The 20091-nt window shown below is 51.0% G+C and overlaps 5 protein-coding genes across 5 annotated transcripts; 3 read left to right on the top strand and 2 right to left on the bottom strand.

The window, feature by feature from the left end:
* Window positions 1-938: 938 nt before the first annotated feature.
* On the bottom strand, window positions 939-3678 carry LOC100905006 (beta-1,3-galactosyltransferase 4-like). The gene is made up of 5 exons (XM_003745283.2): window positions 3279-3678; window positions 2428-2604; window positions 1825-1956; window positions 1520-1710; window positions 939-1052 (listed from the first exon to the last, which is right to left on the bottom strand). The coding sequence occupies exons 1-5, from the start codon at window positions 3676-3678 to the stop codon at window positions 939-941; spliced, it is 1014 nt and encodes a 337-aa protein (XP_003745331.2).
* Window positions 3679-4489: 811 nt separating this feature from the next.
* On the top strand, window positions 4490-5795 carry LOC100904863 (uncharacterized). Its single transcript, XM_003745282.1, has 5 exons — window positions 4490-4645; window positions 4785-4884; window positions 4973-5129; window positions 5235-5371; window positions 5572-5795. The coding sequence occupies exons 1-5, from the start codon at window positions 4490-4492 to the stop codon at window positions 5793-5795; spliced, it is 774 nt and encodes a 257-aa protein (XP_003745330.1).
* Window positions 5796-8169: 2374 nt separating this feature from the next.
* On the top strand, window positions 8170-11286 carry LOC100897846 (equilibrative nucleoside transporter 3). Its single transcript, XM_003745235.1, has 11 exons — window positions 8170-8497; window positions 8780-8861; window positions 9106-9275; window positions 9414-9490; window positions 9591-9641; window positions 9803-10035; window positions 10131-10223; window positions 10381-10495; window positions 10588-10673; window positions 10773-10978; window positions 11064-11286. The coding sequence occupies exons 1-11, from the start codon at window positions 8472-8474 to the stop codon at window positions 11173-11175; spliced, it is 1251 nt and encodes a 416-aa protein (XP_003745283.1). The 5' UTR covers window positions 8170-8471; the 3' UTR covers window positions 11176-11286.
* Window positions 11287-12788: 1502 nt separating this feature from the next.
* Window positions 12789-14699, bottom strand: LOC100904717 (uncharacterized). Its single transcript, XM_018640291.2, has 3 exons — window positions 13594-14699; window positions 13166-13317; window positions 12789-13050 (listed from the first exon to the last, which is right to left on the bottom strand). The coding sequence occupies exons 1-3, from the start codon at window positions 14686-14688 to the stop codon at window positions 12915-12917; spliced, it is 1383 nt and encodes a 460-aa protein (XP_018495807.1). The 5' UTR covers window positions 14689-14699; the 3' UTR covers window positions 12789-12914.
* A 2582-nt stretch (window positions 14700-17281) lies between these two features.
* Window positions 17282-19938, top strand: LOC100897554 (leucine carboxyl methyltransferase 1). Its single transcript, XM_029112009.1, has 6 exons — window positions 17282-17355; window positions 17973-18188; window positions 18359-18578; window positions 18705-18911; window positions 19051-19157; window positions 19283-19938. Exons 2-6 carry the CDS (start codon window positions 17991-17993, stop codon window positions 19550-19552), a joined length of 1002 nt encoding a protein of 333 aa, XP_028967842.1. The 5' UTR covers window positions 17282-17355; window positions 17973-17990; the 3' UTR covers window positions 19553-19938.
* Window positions 19939-20091: the final 153 nt, after the last annotated feature.

Here is a 20091-nt window from a genome sequence, read left to right as displayed (position 1 = left end):
AGATCAGCTCCCGGACCATTTTGATAAACAATTAGGAATGATCTTCGGCGAGGATACGGGAAAACAATCGAGAGCTCTAGCGCTTGGCATGAGCGCGCTATCCGGGGGCGTCCGTGATTGACCTTCCCGGTCAGTGGCGGATTTACCCTGTAGGCTTAGTAGGCTGGGGCGGCAGTTTCCGGGGGGCGGCGAAATCCTGGTTGGATCTTCTGTGATCCTCGACAACGCACTCAGTGAAATCATTCGAGATCGAGACGAGGACGTCGACTCTAATTCTCAGAGGGCGAAGAGCCGTCTCAAAAACGAGCAGCCAGACGTGATTTCAATTATTCTGAGAAGGCGTTTTTTTCTTTCTCTTGGATTGATTTCTTTCTCTGAATAAGTGGCGACGATCTCTATGTCCACGGATCCTTAGGCTTTTCATGGGATAGAAAAGAAATCTTTAAAACTTGGAGCAAGCGCCGGGAAGAACCGGGATTCATTCCCAGATGGGTTGCATCAGGGCGGCGATCCTGATTAAGCCTGGGGCGGCAAATTCGTGAATCCGCCGCTGTTCCTCGCGACAATTACGAATGGGACGAACAGCTTCAGAGGAGCACGGCGAGTGAGATTTACGAACCATTTCGACGAAGAGCAGAAACAGTCAAGAAGTTTCGGACCCCCGTACGCTTGTTAAAAGTTATCTCCATCTGATCAGCTGACTGTCCCTGCCTCGAGTCGAAACTATTCTGAGCTACTCCGGACGAAGAATTGACGAGCCGATTCTATCCGAATTCTATCAGGCATTCCATTTTCCTCGGCATTCGCAGTCGGACTCGCCTCAGAGCAAGGTATTAATTGTACACCACACTGGAATAACACGAAGAAGAAATGGTTCCCACTATCACTCGTGACATGGCATTTATTAGAAGGATGATTCCGTGGTTTATATCTTCTGCTCATGTGAGTTTGTTCGTGGAAGGTCCGGCTAGGTGTTTGAAAAATTCTCGAAACTCAGTCGCGAGCAGGCCGGCTCGGGGCCACCACCCGCGAATATCTCGGCGGCGGGAAGGCTAATTCACGGTGGAGCACCGTCGCGACCGGCTAATCACTCGCCACTTTATCTTTCTGAACCCTCAACGGTGTTTTTGGAAACGAGTTATCCGGAGCGAAACATTCGGAAAAAACCCAAAGTTCCGATCTGTGATTGAACTCTCGTTATGATCACAATATTTGACGCTCGAATTCCATGGATTTCCGCGGAATCCCTCCAATACACGAAGCAAGTGGATTGGAAATATCACAGTTTCTTTGATCCTTCGCCGTGGGGTCGAGACTCCATGTACATCATATGCATAGTAGGATTCATTCCGAAGTCGCTCGAAAAAGGGGATTCTTTCCGCGTAATCACGACTTCATATATACACAGTCGTCCCGGAAACACATGGAACAGAAAGTAGACCCGCTTTCGCGTTCATCTTGAGGACCTGTCACATTTGCCTGCAACAAGTGCTCTGAAAACAATGACCATGTTCCGGGCACTGACATGGTGTCCTGTGAATGCGTGGCTCATTTCACACGGTCGCTGGAGTCTACGACCGCAGCTGAAGCCCCCATGATGTGCAGTCTTCACTCTGGCTTTTTTCGCGCATCTTGACGTTATGAACATGTCTTCGACCGGTATGGGTGTTGCCAGCGAACATCCTGACTTCAGCAGGTATGCAGAATTTTCTGTAAGGAAGAACTCGGTAAGGGGCAGTGTATTTGTCGGCAAGTCCGAATACAGATCCACCTCCATCCTGGGACCTCCGTCCACGAGTTATTGGGAAGGAGGACTCTCCTTACTTTCGATCAGGTAGCCAGCTCCGGCGACGAAGCGTATTGGTTTGATCTTACGGAACGTCTTCACTGCTTGTAGGGAAGCCAATGAAGATGCTATCGGTTTCGTCTCTCGACTCTTATCACAGCCCACGATTCCTGGAATTTGGGAGGAGCGGTGACGTCTGATTGTTCAAAACTTGGAGGAGAGAGACCTCTAGCAAGATTGATCCTCCCGCTCAGATAATGGTGGACCCCCTTCCTTGCAATACGTGAGTGATTTCCCTGAGGAAAGTCAAGACTTCTCCGCATCTCCCCGTGATGAGACGCCGAAGGAGCCTTGCGTAAGCAGTCCATTCGGCTATTGGTGAAACGTCTCAGCACCTGAATCTTGGGCTTCGGTGTCTGATCGCCACTCTGATGGTCATAGGCTATTCAGTAGGTCAGAGGTCTTTCACACGGTTCCCATTGGCAGCATTACGGTCTGCGGGCGGTTTTCTGGCTTGCACACGATGGGCAGCGATTCGTGAATTTTTTTTCTGCTCAGCCATGCCTCTTCTGAGAGCGAGTGGATAGGGCTGTAAATCGAAATGACGAATGTATGTCTGTATGTCTGGGAATCGCCCTCACCTTGAGGCCGACCATGAATGAGGAATTGAACAAGCTCAGGAACATTCACGAAGATGTCGTCGTCCGTTTTCAGGAGATAGGGAGCGGAGCACCGACTCGTGAAATGCGAGAGCATGAGGACGGACTTGAACACCAGATTATCATAAGAGTCATTGAAGTTCCCCTGAAGGATATCTCCTGAAAAAGTGCCGAAGAGTCATTCCTCAGAGTTGCGCAAGAGATCAATGGCTATTCGATTTCGATCGGACGAAAGTGCGCCGCGTAAGTGAAATCATTCGACGTAAGAGATCAAACCATGCGAGGCGAAGACCCAATCACTCATTCCAAGTCAAGCGTCGTCTCTGGCAGGTCGCTGCCCGTGCAACGATCTTATTCTACTCTGATGGTACAGCGTCTTTCATTCCGCGTAGCTCCAAAACGTATCAACCTCATCTTCTGCCGACCTAGTGTTTTTGTCGATGGGCATGTCGTAATTGCTGCGTTGGGCTCCTAACACTGCCATTGTCAGGCATCCTTCGTGGCTTTCGGATAGCTCGTTATGCCCTTGAGGCTAAGTTGCGAAGTGCCGCTTGAATTGTTGCAGTTCGGACATTTTCCTCCGGTGTCTTCCTTTCCTCCATGGCCCGCACGCTGAGCTCAGCAGCTCTCCGCGCGGTATGATACTTCTCTTGATGGTCACTGAGACCGGCCACTCAGGGAGCACTACGTGCTCGAGAAATTCCAGAAAGCACTCAATCAAGAAGCAGCTCCGCTCAACGTTTTCGAAGGCGCGCAATCCGTCATCTCTTCAGAAACTGTTGAAACCAAAATTACTGCGGCATGAAGACAAATGGCCAAAGTCGAGAACTCACCGAATTTAGCGGCCTCTCGAGCAATATCAAAATCCGAATCACTTTTGCCGATCACGAAAGTCACCGTGACGTTTTGAATCCACACGGCCCAGGTTTCGCGAATCGCCTTCCGGCGCTCCACGTTCCGAGGCGCGGATGCGACATAAATTCTCAGGAAGGACGGTATACATGGAGGCTCAATCACGGTTTCACGAAAAAGAACCGCACCTTTATCTCCCCTCGCGTAACCCATATCTCTCAAGTCAGCGTAAAAAGCTTCCAAGCCTCGACTCTTCACGACTCTCTCCCTAACTCGGAATTTTTCCGCTGGTACATCGCCACCAAAAGCTTGCACCAAGAGAATCACGAAAAGGGCACTCAGAACGAAAACAATCGGAGTTTTCTTCTTCAAATGGGACATCTCCACCTCGAGCGCTGCGACTGAAAGTCTTTTGACGGCTTTCGGTTGTCGCAAGGTGCTCGTGGAAAGAGGAAGAATCGGAAAGCGCGTGAAGACAGACCGAGCGGTCAGTCAGTCAGTCCCACTGGTCAAGGGAACCCTCGATGTGGGAAAGCTTGGTTTTCGTTTTGCTTCCCGGTTGACAATCGAGATGCTCGAGATCCGTTCCACCATGGCGACTTGATTGAACACTGCATCCCAAAATTGAACGGAACAATATCTCGCTTCCGATGGTACATACGACGGAGCCCGCCCAACCAGTCAGGTGAACCCGGTCCCGATTGGGACGGATCAGCTGACTTCTTCCTCAGTAGTATGGAGTTATTATCGATCGAATCATTTACGTGAAAACAACGGTATACTGAAAAGACCCAGATTACGACACCGTCCCAACGACGCCACGCGGTGTGGAACAAATCGATGGTTTCACTTGTCGCTTTACGATCGTTCCCTGAGTGTCTTCCGATTCAGTGATACGTCGCGTCGTGAGAAAAAGCGATTCGAATCATAAATCTGTGAGCACGGGAGCCGCCCTCAACCTCGATATCTTCTCTATCAGCTTCTCGTCGCTTCTCCGGCAGTCGCTCTCCATTCTACATGCCCATTTCATTCTCTACATGTACATTTGCATTTTCGGGGCTACGGAAAGAGTCGTTGACGGTCACGCCCTCACTTCGGTCTCATTTGAATGAGAGGAAAAAAAACGTCCGCTCTACCTCCTCGAAAGCGAGGCGCAACTCGGCGCCAAGTCAGTCGTCTTCAGCTCTTCGACATGAGGCGCTGCTTGCTCGTGATAGCACACACCGTGTGCGCGGCGAGGGCTCTGGGCCGAATGCAAGAGCCGCCAGCGAGAGGTTCCTTGTGGAGATTCGGTTACGATTCGCCGGTCAATGTCAACGACAGTTACACCGACTGCGGGGGTACTGAAGTAAGTTTATCGAACTAGCGCTAGTTGTTCATTTGATACTTACAACTACATCTCCGACAAAGCTCGCGAGGATTTTTGAGGCGACCCTTACGAGGAGAGGTATGTCCTCGTTCGCTCGGTTAGCTTGCAATCATTGCAGCGCCTCTGGCACCTGAACGGAGGTAATTGTGGAATGTGTGGGGATGCTTTCGATCTCCCAGTGCCGCGACCCCACGAAATCGGTGGCGTTTACGGGCAAGGTAAGCAGAAGAGCTCAGAGCGCCATATCCTGCAGGACCCAAGCCGCGGGAAATTTCGCAGTACGTATCGGCCGTTTTACCTTCCCAGGTCTGATTACGCGGAGATACGAGCCGGGCCAATACATAGATGTAGAGCTGAACTTCACCGGACAACTCGGGGGCTACTTCCAATTCTCGGTGTGCAAAATCGAGGATTATCCAGTCGACCGAAAGCGAGCCGTGAAACAGATCAAGTGCAGAAGCCGGTATTTCACTTTATTTCACCAAATCTAATCATGCTATGTCCTCGATTTCTCACGATATCGCTCTCAACGACTGACCGAATTTTCGCTCTGGATCGATTACTACAGACGACCCTTGGACACGGAGGAAACGGGCGAACCGTTGTACTCGATCACAGTTCCGCGGAACTATTACAAACTCCGCGTTAAACTGCCCCGTAGATATCAGTGTCATTGGTGCGTTCTCGTGTGGGAGTATTGGACGGGTGAGTTTTGTTTTTCGCGGGGCAAGCGGTACGGGTTACGGTGCCAGCGTCCTTCGAGAGTTCTGAGACCTAGCACGGGGTCTAGTGACACCTGTAAAGTCCGGATCTCGAGGCCGATCTCCAAGTATCCGATCACGCTTCGTACGCGATCCGGAGGTTTTATGTATCTATATTTAGGGGCAAAACCTCGCGATTTCCAGGCTCACCCTGCGGTTTGGACCAGGACTGCAACGTACCTCAAGGTCAACTGAAATCCTGCGCAGATATAATGATACTCAACAATCATGTCGAAGGGAAGTATTCTCTCGCGCTGACTACGACAACGACAACTACCGAATCCGACGAGCCCTTGAAATTCTCAGAGAGGAAGACAGAAGACGTGAACGTAAACGGCATCGACTTTTACGCTAAATATCTCGTGTGAGTCCCGCTGATTCCCCATGATGAATCAGTCCAAATCAGCTCCGGAAGCTGCGCCGAGAGCAGGTTTGAATATTCCTAACGTTTTTGAGGCGCTCATTCCGTACTGTTCATTCCCCAGAGAATACGTTCCGCCAACCTTATGACTATACGCTGCATTCTCGTTTCTGGTGCTTATCGCATTGTGCAGTGTGGGCTGCTTAATATGCTGCTTACGTAGACTGTGCTGCGGACCGCGACGAGCTCCGAAAGCTCACTGGACGCCGGTTCCACCATGCGAATTACGGACCAGCCAGATATGAGGATGCCCAACTCACCCGTCAACCGGATCGGAGGGATTGCGCACTGAAGACCACTCTCCGGATTAAATTGAACGGAACGCGGATCCTAGAGTCGTAAGGGTTGTCGTAAATTAAAGATGATCCGCTGTTATGTCCCCAAGCGCCGGGGTATTCTAAGCTACGTATCCGTCCCAGCAGGCATCTCGATACGCGCTGTCGTCCGTGTTTCAACTGCGCTTTTTCTTATCGCGATGCGCTACTAACGGCGAGATAGTTCGCTCGTGGATATCCATGCGATCGGACACAGTCCCTCGAAATTCTCGGGGGCTTCGTGACACCCGAGAGGGCGGGGGGCACAAGTCTTCTGGAAATGTATTTTCCTCGATGGAAGGCAAGAGAGGCGGACCCTTCAGTTATGTACATTATTCGAGGCACAAGCTCGTGTCATGATTTCTTCCATCGGCTCCTTCATACTAGCGTTGATACGACGATTTTCATTCCTCACATACATTCGATACATTCTGTTCATTGTGTTACCCTGGGATCGATAACATTATCGATTTTTCATAATAAACCGGAGAAGATACATCTGCGCCGCAGAGGGCGAGTCAAATGACCTCTATTTTTCTCGGAGCCATTGCTTGAGAAGTCCCCAACTCACGGCATGTCTCAGCCGTCTTGTATCGAAAAAAATTTCGCGATCAGGACCTAACGGACAATCGATCAGGTCACAGGCTCAGTTGGACTGAGAAGCTCCCACGAGCTGATCCAGCCCCGGCAGGGGCGCATGTTGAGCAATGAATTCCCCCTCGTCAGGGTCCACGTCCTCCAGCGAGAAGCGGAGCCAGCCTCGTGGAGTGGAAGGCGCGTTCTCCGTTCATTGACCTAATCTGACGGTGATGGAAGAAAAGGGATTCATCGATGGGCAGGCTCGCCGACTATAGAATCTCTCCACCGTCTCATCGATATCCGTACTCTCCGAAAATTGGAGATTATGGGCGAATTGGATTACTTTTTCTCCATTTCTGAAAATAACCGGCGTTCCAAGCGCACATTGTATCCCAAAGTACGAGCCCGTGCGTATATTGTAAATAATTTTTATGCCTGGGGGGTGTCTCGTCACCTGGGCTATGACTGCCTTCGAAATGAAGAAGCTTTCATTCATTCGCCTCGAGTGAGTTCGAGGCATTGAACCTGGAGCGACGAAATACAGAAGGACCCACGCTGAATCTCAAGATTCGTCAAATGAAAATTCTCGGAAGAAAATCAGAGATTCGAAGCTTGCGTAATCCACCCTGGTATAATGTCTCACGCAAGCGCGACTTTCAGTGAAATGCGAATCGGGAGCTCCTCATTGCCTCAAACAGATCATCCTCCTCCACCTCCTACAGGGGTCCTTCAGAACAAAAATGACGCCTGAGCCCTACAGTTGCCCGATGGTGCCGCAGAACATTTTTCCGACGGGCTCCGTATGATCTTACGAGGACAGTGACAAGCTTTCACGAATCGATCTTTCTATTCCTCCACTCTGGACTTGGACTCGAGGAGCTTCCTGAGTCGGCGTATTCCGGTTTCACTCATGTCCGAAACATAAGCATGATAAAGAAACATAATTTTTTGTATGTATCTCCAGACGAGCATGAAGATCACATCGGAGTTTTAAGCGCAGTAGCGAGTGGCGGTGAGTCCTCTCGAAGGCAGCTCTGTGCTCGCTGACTGAGTGAGATATGGTCCCTTTGTCGGTGCACAATATGAGTTTGGATGGAGAGAAACATTCGCAAAGCTCGATAGACATACTTGTTGCAGTCTCCGTGTCCGCTATCAGGAAAGATCGAAACCTATCGTATTGCATGCGTCACGGGACTCTAGCGCCTTTGCTGGAAGCGAGGTCGTGGCGGAGGTGCGTCTCAGAGAACTTAACCACCGCTGGTCGAGCATTCGCTTCCCAGGATTAAGTTCCGGCCTGTAAGCGTCCGTCTAACCAAGAAATATTCCTACGTTTCAGAAAATGAGGGGCGGAGCCTGTCTGCCCTCACCAGGCACGATGATGTAAACACGATCAGCTGGTCCCCCGATTCGATCACTCGCCGGCAGCCCACGCATGAAAGGGACGCCGACGACAGAAGGTCGGAAGGCACTCCATTCGAGGAGCGATTTCGGATGCTCTGGGTGCGCATTCCGATTGCCGTTGACTGTCACGATCATGAAAGAATGTGTCCGAGAGTACGGTAGTCTCTCCTGTGTATGCTCTCGAGCGCGGTGACTGAAATTGGTGTGGAGTTTTTGATGGAGTCGCTCTTTTATGGACACCACGCGCAGGGAAGTGAAAGCGGCGGAGAGTCCAACCGATGATGACGACTTGACCTTTTTGAGAAAAGTTCCAGCAGTTCGCTCGAGTAATGGAGCAACCTCTGCCCCGAGACCGGTAAGCTCCAGATAGAGCATTGAAAAGAGGGCTCACTCTCTTCCGAAGGGAGACGATGGCCTCTAATTTGAATCGGATCGTCAGGAAACCGAATTACAATGTCCTCCATGATATTCATGAGGGAGAACGGCGCCAGCATATCGAGGAGATGGGGAAGCGCAGAAAACGGCTCTGTTTCGATTCGCTCGGGAATTCCAGGGCGCGGGCTCTCACGGAAATATTTCCATTAGTGAACTCTGCCGGCGGTTGGATTCGATCCGTGACATGCAGTCCTGATTTCAGGAATTGGGTGACACTCGGAACGCTATTTCTCCTTGGAGTCGCCTCGCTCACACCATGGAACTTCTTCACCACAGCAAACGATGTGAATCCCGCGACTATGCGCTCGACTGATGGATATAAGGAAAGATCAACTGCTAGATCAGTGTTTCCCAAACTGGGCTCCGCGGAACCCCAAAGTCTACCTGCGGAACCCCTACGGAACCCCGTCGGTACCCCTAGGGGTTCCGTGGAAGAAAAAGTTTGGGAACCACTGTGCTAGATGATCGGATCTCATGATGTGGAATTGTGCATCCGCCCCTAACATTCGTCGACGCCGGGAATTTCAGTATTGGATGTTCAAATTGAGGAATACCAGCGTACCCTTCGCGCCGGACCAGGAACGCAACGAGGCTCAATTATTCTTCGCCGCTTATCTCTCCATCACGTCCAATGTCGTTTTCGTCGCATTCTTGGGCTTGAACGCTCTCATCAGTAAACGAGTTTCCAGCCACACGAGGTGATTTCCCCGTTAGTCCTCGGAATTGAAGATCAGAGACTGCTCCCTGAGCGTCGTCTTGGGAATTCCGCGGACTCATTCGGCGCCGACGCAAAAAACTAAGCCCTAGCTCGTATCCATTCATTTTTGGATTTCCAGGATCGTATATCCGCTCTCAATAACCGCAGCTCTGTTCGTGGCCACGACGACTCTCGTGGAAGTGAACACTGATGACTGTAAGCAGCCTCAGCGCAGGGAGCACTCGCTTTTTGCGGTTTTTGACGTGCGATCTCCTCCGATCCAGATACTGATTCTTAGACGAGCGCTGTGTTCCAGGGCAAATACCGTTCCTCATCTTGACGCTGGCCACGGTGGCTCTCTTAAATGGTGGGTTCTCCTCACAATGGAAGGCATTGATAAGCATTTATTATCCTCCAAGAGCTACCTCCGGCCGTACACCTATGAGCGAATAACTCTCAGGATGCAATGCTGCGCGCGAATCTCCCTCCCCAGGACCGAGTTTGATTCTGAAATTTTGTCTTCCACAGTTTTGGTCGGTTTCATCATGGGCGCCTCGGTCGGCGTCTGCGGATACCTCCCTCCCCGATATATGGAGAGCTGCTCCCTGGGGCAAGCCGTGGGCGGATTGGTCTGCTGCGGAATCCAAATTTTTTGCATACTCTTGAACTTTGGTTATCAGGACGCTGCCTTCATCTACTTCGCCGCAGCGACGCTCATGCTGCTGCTGACCGTGGGAGCATACTTCGCCATGCGAAGATCGGTGAGCGGGCTTGGGTCTCCCATCGATTCGCGATACGATTCCATCTTCCTCGCTAAGTCTGCGGCAACGGGTCTGATCGACTTTTCTCTCAACAGGATTTTTTCGAGCACTACAGGAAGCTCGCTGACAACAACGACTCATTCTCATTCAGAGAACAGAGCGTTCCGTTCTGGGATATTTTCCGACGGGTGAGAGCTATCGATTTGGAGCTTCCGGAACTTCCAAGAGAGTCGAGCCGGAGGATCCCGCGTTCGGAAACGCTTCCCCGGGAATAAGAGACATCTTCTATCGAATTTAAGAAATTGTGGGAGGACTCAAGTGTGACTTCTATGTCATTGGTTGCAGGGCTGGCAATTTCACACCTGCAGTTTCACTGTGTTCGTCGTGAACATCTCGGTCTTCCCCGCCATCACTGCCAATGCCGTCTCTACGCGAGCCTCCTCTGGGGGTAGACTTGCGGGTGGGTTCTAGAATGGACCGTTCGCGGGAAAAAATGGGTCCGTCTCTCCTGCTTTTTGGTGAAAGCCCTGAAAGGGAAATCTTGTCTTTCAGTCGAGCTCTTCATTCCACTAGCGTGCTTCACCGTGTACAACGTCGCTGACTGCATCGGCCGCTTGCTCTTCAACCGATTCCAAATCGTGAGTCTTTGTTCGACGCATTGCAGACTTATGTATGTATATAGCTTGCCGAGGTTCACCTGAAAGGCCTCCCCCTTCTCATCGACATTTCCATTAAAGAGCCCGTCCCGCAAGAATCTGCTGCTCTGGCTGTGCGCTCTCCGGTTTCTCCTGGTACCTCTTCTGCTCTTTTGTAATATAGCTCCAAAAAATCGAGTTCTCACTCCAGTACTTCTGGGAAGCGACACAGCTTTCATCGTCCTGATGAGCGTTCTGGGAGCTTCCAGTGGATACCTCATTAACGCAGCCTTCGTTTTCGCCCCCAAGTACGTGGTATTTTTCCCCGGAGCTGTGATCGAATGATCGGAAGTGTTATTCGATCGAGCACTGCATTTAGAATCGGTATTCCAGGACCGTCGACGTTGAGCTGCAGGAAGTCTCAGCCGGAATGGTGTCCTGGTTCTCAGGTGCAGGGAGCACCGTCGGCAGTCTCCTGTCGTACGGACTGGTTCGTCTACTCTAAAGCACCGCGATCCATCCGAGGAAATCAGAGGATACAAGAAAGCTGTCGAAATGCTTATCCGAGTCAGTCTGCTGAGCACTCAGCCTTCGGAGACCTTCCGAGCGATCTCTATCTGTGTAAATAAATAGAATTTATAAGCGTTTAATAATCGAAGTCCGAGTTGACCCCAGCAGAAAGTCCAGGAGGGTGGTCGGTATACATTGTTCAGTGTTCTTTATTCTCTGTTTCCGTCCGCCCCGCCCGACTTGACCATGAGGTCTCTCAACGGAGCAGAGGGAGACGGAAGCTCCGCTTGGCAGAAGCTTGCAGATAGACTGTAGTAGGCCCACAGATAAATTTTCACGAATGTGAGCATGTGATTTAGCGGATGAGTTCCTCACTGGACTCGTCATTCTCGGGAGATGGCTCCAAAATATGCACCGAGAGCTTCGCGGCGTCCTCTTTGTATTCGATTTCCTCATACTTCACGAAGGCTTCGAGTTCTACGGTGAACTCGTAGCCCACATTCAAGATCAGAGGGAACTGAAAAAAAATCAATGGAGGAAAAATAATCCTGATTGCTTCTGCCGGTCTCCGAACCCAGTCGGAATTTTCTAGACTGCCCCTCCGGACGCACAGACTCAGAGAATTCGCAGCTAAATTTGAGTCGAATCTGCACTTACGCTTCGCTCCTGCGGGCCGAGCGGGAAGTTGAAGCTTTCTCCTTGTCGGGTGTGGAGCTTCAACGTGAATCCACTCAGATATTTAGACTCGTAAAGCCAGAACAACGTCCTCTCCTCTACATTCCACCATAGTTGCGTGGGGCGAGGCGGGGCTTGTGTGAACACCGGCAGCGTCAAGTTGACAGGCTCCTTGGCATCGAACTCTCCGTAGCATGTCAGAACGGAGACTGTATAGGAAGTCCACGGCTCTCTCATGATTTCCACGGAGGAGTTTACCAAACCCAAGGATCCACATTCACCTTGATTCTCCGACGGAGAGTAGAGGGTGGACAAAGAGCCGGGGTAAGGGTTGAGCGACATGGAGGGAGGTTTCCTACAAACGACAACGTGATGAACAGCGATCAGATCATCCTCAGCGGTTTCGTTGTGGATAATGTTCAGGTGGACCTAGGTGGGGAGAGGTGAAGAGATTATTCTGTAGATCTCGTCCGATTAGGAAACAAGGTGTGAATTTTCATTTCACGCGTTACAGTCAAAAATTCGTTTGCTGGACGTAAGAGAATGCACGCCAGGAGGCCATCTCTGTCCGTATCCTCCTCGTCCCCATCATAGGTCCTCCGGAGATATTGAGCCTCCGAAGCTTATTCTTCATTGCAATCGTTTCCGATTCTTCGACCAGTTAGACTTCTATAGAGCCGGCTTCGATTAAGGCAGCTAACTCCTCTCATCTCACCTTCGGGGAATCGGCCAGTGCTTCAAAAGTCAGAGAGAGAGCCCCCGGAGATTCGAGCCTCGGCGAGAAAACCAAGGTCCTCCCGATCGGACTCTCGAATGGCCGACCATCGCGCAGGATGACTGCTTGTATAGTGAGGTGATACACCGAATCGTCCTCGAGGTTTTTCAAACTCAGAGAGCGTTTCTCTCCCGCCACGCTGTGACTCGTACAGTCCTCTTCGTTGCAGTGAGTTACGAGAAAGTAGTCTGGAGCAGCTGGATGACCACCATACTCCCAGGAAACAGCTGGAATAATTCGAGATTCGGAGTGACGTATCTTAATGAAGAGCAAATCGCAAATTCTCATTGAGCACTGGGCGACGTACAAGAGTTTCTCCAAGCCATTTCCGTGACCGGATCAACGGCTCCGATCAAAGAGGGAATATTCAATACGAGGGTTGTCGTATACTTTCGAGACTCGTCGCGAGACCTTCGGCAGCTGGAATGTTATCTCCTTTCAGTGACTGTAGAGAGCCAGTTTGGAAGGCCTCCCTCCCTCCTTCCGAGCCTCTGAAGATGAACTCCGAAAATCGACGCGCTCAGTTTCTCCTCACATAAATACAGAGCGGTATTGTAAGGTGTACGGTGTCCACGCCTTCACTTGCTCGCCCGGTATCAAGCGCAGTTTAGGGTTCTCTGAGCCCGGGAGACTTCGCCATCGTTGCCGGTCACAACTTTCGCCATGCTCGCATAGCTTATACTGCAACTAATTTCGAGGGGAAAAGATGTTGATTAGGAATGGAGCTGCTCATCGAAGAATCGCACATTTCTCGGAGCTGGAGCTCACAGCCGAAGGTGGGAGCCTCAGCCAATCGGCGGGCGGATTCAGAACGCTGATTGTTTTGTCATGATCATATCTTGCGACTTAAGGATTCGTCGGCAAGAGGAACTAGAAATCGCAGCCCCCCCACCCTGAAAGAGCAGCGCACTCCGCGTTTTCACGGAGCGCGAAGCACATTTCGTGAGGATGCGCGAGACTCACCTCGTCGAAGTGCAAATTTCTTTCGTGATCCTCGGAAAACGCCACCTTCAGTATATCTGAGCCGTTCACTCTTTCAACATTATGAGTTGCAGATGTTTTCGCCCCATACTCGTAGCTGTCGTAGTAGCACCGAAATGTATCCATCGATGATTTCGCACGCGACGGCGGGACGGGCTTCCAGGCCTCGACCCTGGATTGGGTCTGAGCTTGATCGTCTTCAGAGAACCACGTTATCAACGTACAAGCGACATGTCTCAGACTGCCAAGGCCCGGAATGACGACTGAATCGGTAGTCCCGGCAAATCGCGCATAGAAGACGGTCTCGCTGTGGTCCTTCTGGCATGTGAGACTGTGAACGAATGGGAGAACGGTCTCGGGATTCTTCCAGGAGATTTTGAGTTCGGTATCGAACTCCCACTCCAAACTGAGAGCTGGTAGATCAGTGGGCAGCGTTCTGATCGAGGCAGATGACACCGTAGACATCATCTCCCCCTTTGACGAAGAATAGAAGGCCGACACGAGAACCAGATAATCCGTTTCAGGTTTGAGGTCGCTTACGTCGAAGATAGAATGATTACGAAAATACGGAATGCTGATATCTGTCACCGTGGTACCGTTCCCGAGTAAACGCACTGAGAATCCATCGGCATCCTCCGATGTCCATTCGGCCCGAATGGACGAGTTTGTCAGAACTCGGACCTCGAGATTTCCGACCGGAGGCGGAGTCTCGACAGAGAAAGCGCGACCCGTCACTTCTGAGCCCGGGGAATTCGAGGGCAACTGCTTGACCACGAATCTATAGTCTGTCCTCGGCAGGAAATCCGGAACATCCAGGGCTGTAACCGAAGCTCTTAGCCGGTAGGATGTCTCTCGTGTCCCAGACACGTGTTTCGAGTAGAGACGAGCTTCGTACCCATCGCAGAACGCGCATTTTTTCCAGCTGAAGACGATGTCGCTTCCAGCAGCATGCACAGTTTCGTTGGCTCTCAATGAGCGTACGGTCCCTGGCGAGTGGGCGTTCTCGAAGATCGAGAGGGGATCGAAGCTTCCCAGAGTTGGAATAACAAGCAGTGCGAGCAAATACCCGCGGTACATCGTCCCAGTCCAAACGACTGTCAGCCAGTGCCAGCGGGAACTGAGCCGCGAATCATATTCCTACGGTAGGTACGTTATCTGAAAGGCGGTAGGTTGCTGTCCTTTCTTCTTCGAAACATGCCATGGCATGGCTCTTTCGAATCATCTTGGAGAGACAATCTAATCCAGTGTTTATTCGAAAGGGCTACCGACAGCTCGAGTGCTCCTCGATGTTCAAGTGTTGAGCTTTGATAGCTTCCCATGGAGCATGCAGCGAGCCACGGAGAGCTCGAGTCCCAGGATCGGGAAAGTTCCTCCTCACTCAAATCCAGTTTTGATTTGCCTGCTGGAAGAAGGGACCTACCGCTATCAGGGAGCAATCTCAGAGACGCCTGTTTCGGCATCTCGAAGTCCATGGCAGAGGATTATGATTGTTTGATCATGTCCGATTCTCATGTCACAAGCTTGAACTCCGAGCGAAAACTCCCGCTCTCTGACCTGAAGTTCTTCATCGACTCGTCTACAACTCCGAGCCTTTTCAAAATAAATATTCCGCTGTCGTTGCGACCGAGCGACGCGGGCGAATACTATGAACTCGGAAGGTCGCTCGTCGCCCTCGCGAAGCTCTCCGGGTGAAGTTCTCGGGGGTCTCCGTGGTACTGCTGGGAGGAGCGATCGGCTGTCAGCTCCAACAACGCTCCGTTTGCCCGGAGGATAATGCTCTGGCCGAGAAATCCTCGCGGGTATTTTCATCATCCACCAACATGGTCCACGGAACTCCGATGGCGACGGGCTTCTTCGGGATGCGGATCTCGGGACTCTCTCTCCACTTCAGAAACACTACACAGTTGGCACTCGATTCAATAAACACGCTGAACACCTGGAAATTCATTCAACATACCGAGCGGTGCACTCAATCGGAAGAGATCCACATCGTGCAACCGATGCGACTTTCGGGACCAGGACATTGGTTTGCTGAAGTGAAATTTGACTTGAACATTCTGAGTGAATCGAGCGCAGACTGTATGTAGTTCTGTATGTGACCTCAACTTCGGATTCTACGGCGAGATCCAGGAGGTCTGAAGGGCAACGAAAGATTGAAACTCAACACTCGTTTCGAAAACCAGGGCCGACCTTGGTTTATACTGCTAGATATGGATTAAGCTAGCGATTTTCTCGAAACGAAAAAACACGAGCAAGATGGCTCGGAACTTCGCGGGCCGCAGGAAAGACTGCTCGTCGCCTCTTATCGGCTCTATCATCTATAGGCGCCAGGCGGACATTTCTCTTCACGCTCAATTTCCATAGCGAGACGTTCTTCGGTGTCGTATTCGCTGGTTCGAATTAAAGACAAGCTCATCTTGATTCTGGGGTCATCACAACTACAGAGCTCCTTGATTGCGTTCCTGGGCGGCGAGGAATCGTCTTCAGAGGCGACATTCGTCTCCCGTAGGATGGGGAGGGGGTTAGGGAATCATGTGTTTTCATTACTCCAAGCTCGGCGGAACTCCATTCGGGGTCGGGTTCCAATATTCGAGCCCATGGATGAGTCAGTCAGAGGACCATCGATTGCTCCCATCATAACTCCGGAGTTCAGCAAGCCAAGTTCGATTACCGATCCCTGTGTTATACCGAGAAGACGGAGCTGTAGGGCTGAGCGCAGCTGACGGAGCTCTGTGTAATTGCAAGGTCATTCGGCTGGAGTCCTATCGCATGGAAATTCAGAGTCCGGACCGCCCCTCCCGGTCGAAAGCTGAGTATCCGCCCGAGATCGTGAAGCGCGGAGAAGTGTGGATCAGCAAAAATTCACGACGAGCCGCATAAGTCCTGAATGGACTATCAAGAGTATCAGTCAATTCTCCCAAAAGAGAGTCAGTTGACAGTCAGACATGGTTCTGACGCGCATTCACACAGAGGGAACCGAAGCAGTTAGTTTCGATTACAATTTATATTCCAAAGCAATGGTTCCTAGACCTCGTCTAAACAACAAGCGACTCTACTGATTTCTCCTCGCGGCCTCTCTCCTCCGCCGGACATTCTCTGCGTCGAAGGGCCACAGGCCTGCACCGAAAGCGACTCCTGTATATAAGGCACCCGCTGACCATAGATTCAAAATTACTGCAGCCGGCCGAGAGTACTTCTGCGATTTATAGCTGACGAAGGCTGCCGTGCTGAAGAGCACACCCATGGTCAGCACGGTACAGGCCGTACAGTCTGGAGGCGCTTCCTTGGCCCTGGGAAAGAAACGGTGCATTCATAAGCTCCGGTCGGCAATGGCTGAAGGAGTGACAAATACTCGGGGATATGATGACAGTAGACTGAGTGAGAGTCGCGCGATATACTGCGGCGGTAGATATCAGATCGTACTCACATTCTTATGGTCGCGGTGGGGCTCCACCGAATATAGTCTGAGGAACTCCGCCGAAGGCGAACCCAGTCGAAACTGTCGGAAACAATCTATGCCGATATTGTTGGTGTCGATTCCCCCAGCGTTGATAAGCGCGTGGAGCAGAAGATGACTGTGAGTGGGAGAAGCGCCAGGAGAAAGTCGCACAATGGGAAGAACAAACTCTGGGATTCCGAACGTTCCGACGTTTAGTGCTGCTCGGAACTCGGTGAGTTCGCACTTGATGTAGAGAAGGATCCTGTTGTGCGTACTTCTGACAGGAGTACGGTTCCATCGATCGGGTGAGTTGCAGACTAAATAATTGTTCGCAAAAGTTCGCCGTAACAGGTGGAGACTTCCCACAACTACGAGAGTCGCTCTCGACGGCGCGAGACCGCGCATCTCCCTTCACCTGCATTGCTGCTGTTGTTGTTTTCTCGTCTTCAGGTGGTTTCCTCACCACTGGCTCTATGCGAATTCGACCCGATTTCCTAGAAAAGGGTCTGATTTCTCCGCCTGGCGGAAACACTGAATGAAAGAGCTCCCTGCTGCAATCTCGAGAGAGTTTGCAAGTCCGAGAATGAATCGAAGCAGAGGTCAACAAATGCTGGAGTTATTTAATGAAAATACGAATATTGCAATGAGCTGTCCCACAATAGGAACTCGAGCTACGATTCTCTCGCACCCAGACGGAGTCTCATTGGATGATCCGGCTCGAAATTTCGTCCCGAATGTCTTCATTTTAGGGACTGTGGGTCCCTGTGGTTCCATGAGATCCGTGCGCGAACCCAGATACCGTGATACGTCGGTCGTTCGAATGGCGCCGTCCACGACACTCGCGATATTGGACCTTCCCCACCATCGAGCAGCGCTCGTTCTATTCCCGTATCGATATTCTGATATCTTCTACCCCTTGCAGATATACGGCTCCACCATAATGAACGAAGATCCTTACAAACCGCCCCCCTCTAGACAGAGCGAGGAACCAGTAATGATGACAAATGATGATGCAACTTCGTGTAAGAGGGCGGCTGTCGATAGAGGATATTGGTCAGATCCATATGTCCAGCATTTCATCAAGAGTTGCGACCGGAAGCCTCCTGAGATCAATCGAGGTTATTTTGCCCGAGTTCAGGTTCGTTCGCAGTGAGCCATTCCACATCGACCGCATTGACGCATTCCCTTAGAGTTTCAAATGAGTCTCCTCGGCTCCGGTCTATCGACATTTATGGCGACGAAAAAAATCGGTGAGTGACATCAGCCGTGGACTCGACGATTTTCACACGATTCCTCCGTTTCCTGCAGGCTATCAAGCTTCTCGTAGACAAATTCCTAGAGATCTCAAGCAGCCAGGCCCAAATCGTCAATTTGGGCGCCGGATTCGACACCTTGTTCTGGAGACTTCAGGACGACAATCGTCCCCTGAAGGCCTACGTCGAAGTCGATTACCCGGCGGTGACCATGAGAAAAGTTCATTACATACGTCTCCGTCGACAACTGCTTGAGAAAATCGCACAAGGCGAAGGTACGACAGTTCTCCTACCCCGATCGACACAATGATGAGGGATAAGCTTTGAAGTCTTCGGCATGGCATCGCCGAATCGCTCCCGGATAACATCCGATGTAATGCTTATCCTCGCTTGCTTTGCAGATGATGATATTCGCCTTTCGAAGTGTGACATACACTCATCGAAATATCACCTGATCGGAGTCGATCTGAAAGATATGAATGCTCTGTCTAATAAACTGTCACAGGATTGTCGACTGGATCCCCAGCTCCCCACACTCTTCATATCTGAGTGTGTCCTAGTGTATATGGCCACCGATCATTGTGAAGCTCTACTGAAATACATAACTGGTATGTATCAGTGGTGTTGATGCATCGTATTCGATTGGTCGGAAGAATTATTTCTGGGAGCGACCGAGTCGAATCTGTGAGGAGCGCAGAAAAGGCGTCCCTGATTGGGCGCTGATCATAATCTCCGCTCGCTCCGCAGACACTTTCAAGAAGGCCGTCTTACTCAATTACGACCCAGTCAACATGAACGACAAGTTCGCAGAAATCATGTTGGAGAATCTTAAACATCGCGACTGCCACTTCTTGGTGAGCTCAATGATGGATTTTGATTACCGACGGCTTCGTACCGAATCTCGGAATTCTCATGGAAAAAAAACTCTATCAATAATAGTGCAGAGGTTGGATAGTTGGATCTGCGTTCTCACTTCCAGGGCCTGGAGGCGTCACAAAACCTCGAGACGCAAGAAACTCGACTATACCGGTGCGGCTTCAGCAACGTCCGGTCTTGGCTGATGCTGCAGGTGTACCAGTCGCTCCCTCAGTCCGAGTTGAAACGCATTGAATCTATCGAGTTTATGGACGAGCACGAGCTCCTCCAACAGCTACTGAACCACTATTGCATAACCGTTGCGGACAATTGTGAGACATCCCTCGGATTCGGAGAAATTCGCCTCCATCCGGTTTCGACCGTCGCAGTGTGAGAGACCCAAGTGTCCAAGTTCAGGGTTTGGAAGAGGCGTGGAATACGCCTCCCCTGTTGAGAAGAGCGAATGCGATGAGCAAAGTTGCAAGCGTGTCATTGAGCGAGCTAGAAGAGCTTGGAGTTCCTCGAAGACGCTCTCTTCCCCGGAACCTCGGCCTACCAGTGAGTGCGACGAGACGCTACGGGGGTTCTATGCGCTGCTCAACGCTGTCTTGGAATCCAACGCAAGACTCTGGCTGCTGCTGTTTTTTCCTTTCCTCCCCCACGGACGAGCTGCCAGATTCGAACATTTCAACATTCTGTAAATATTTTCACCCCTCACAGCTCTGTGAGACGAATCGGGTCTCGATTAAAACTCATTTTGTCGCCACGTGCTTGATCGCCGCATCATACATTCTTTTAAATTGACATAATTCCTGTGGGCACTAGTGATCCCGTGCGCCCCCATTGCTCCGAGGAGAAGACGGTCCCAGGAGTCCACCGAGAACTGAACTCTCTCAATAGGTTTTAGTTCCGAGTTCCGATCTCCTTTGTTGT

The sequence above is a fragment of the Galendromus occidentalis genome, unplaced genomic scaffold (assembly GCF_000255335.2).
Source record: "Galendromus occidentalis unplaced genomic scaffold, Mocc_1.1 scf7180000077480, whole genome shotgun sequence".
In the NCBI taxonomy this organism is placed as follows: Eukaryota; Metazoa; Arthropoda; class Arachnida; order Mesostigmata; family Phytoseiidae; genus Galendromus; species Galendromus occidentalis.
Note: the sequence above shows the minus strand (reverse complement) of the source record. Positions and strands in the feature narration are given on the sequence as shown.

Excerpts from the sequence above, each read along its gene's own strand:
- LOC100897554 (XM_029112009.1), top strand. The coding sequence starts at position 17,991 with ATGAACGAAGATCCTTACAAACCGCCCCCCTCTAGACAGAGCGAGGAA. Across the intron at positions 18,189-18,358 it reads GTTATTTTGCCCGAGTTCAG|GCTATCAAGCTTCTCGTAGA; the intron begins GTTCGTTCGCAG and ends CGTTTCCTGCAG. Across the intron at positions 18,579-18,704 it reads GAAAATCGCACAAGGCGAAG|ATGATGATATTCGCCTTTCG; the intron begins GTACGACAGTTC and ends CTTGCTTTGCAG.
- LOC100904717 (XM_018640291.2), bottom strand. The coding sequence starts at position 14,688 with ATGTACCGCGGGTATTTGCTCGCACTGCTTGTTATTCCAACTCTGGGA. Across the intron at positions 13,318-13,593 it reads GAAATTTGCACTTCGACGAG|TTGCAGTATAAGCTATGCGA; the intron begins GTGAGTCTCGCG and ends CCTCGAAATTAG. Across the intron at positions 13,051-13,165 it reads CAATACCGCTCTGTATTTAT|CTGCCGAAGGTCTCGCGACG; the intron begins GTGAGGAGAAAC and ends ATAACATTCCAG.
- LOC100904863 (XM_003745282.1), top strand. The coding sequence starts at position 4,490 with ATGAGGCGCTGCTTGCTCGTGATAGCACACACCGTGTGCGCGGCGAGG. Across the intron at positions 4,646-4,784 it reads CCGACTGCGGGGGTACTGAA|CGCCTCTGGCACCTGAACGG; the intron begins GTAAGTTTATCG and ends CAATCATTGCAG. Across the intron at positions 5,130-5,234 it reads CAGATCAAGTGCAGAAGCCG|ACGACCCTTGGACACGGAGG; the intron begins GTATTTCACTTT and ends CGATTACTACAG.
- LOC100905006 (XM_003745283.2), bottom strand. The coding sequence starts at position 3,678 with ATGTCCCATTTGAAGAAGAAAACTCCGATTGTTTTCGTTCTGAGTGCC. Across the intron at positions 2,605-3,278 it reads TCGAGAGGCCGCTAAATTCG|GAGATATCCTTCAGGGGAAC; the intron begins GTGAGTTCTCGA and ends GCACTTTTTCAG. Across the intron at positions 1,711-1,824 it reads AGCTGGCTACCTGATCGAAA|AAAATTCTGCATACCTGCTG; the intron begins GTAAGGAGAGTC and ends TCTTCCTTACAG.
- LOC100897846 (XM_003745235.1), top strand. The coding sequence starts at position 8,472 with ATGGAGCAACCTCTGCCCCGAGACCG. Across the intron at positions 9,642-9,802 it reads CACGGTGGCTCTCTTAAATG|TTTTGGTCGGTTTCATCATG; the intron begins GTGGGTTCTCCT and ends TGTCTTCCACAG. Across the intron at positions 10,674-10,772 it reads TCTTCAACCGATTCCAAATC|AGCCCGTCCCGCAAGAATCT; the intron begins GTGAGTCTTTGT and ends TTTCCATTAAAG.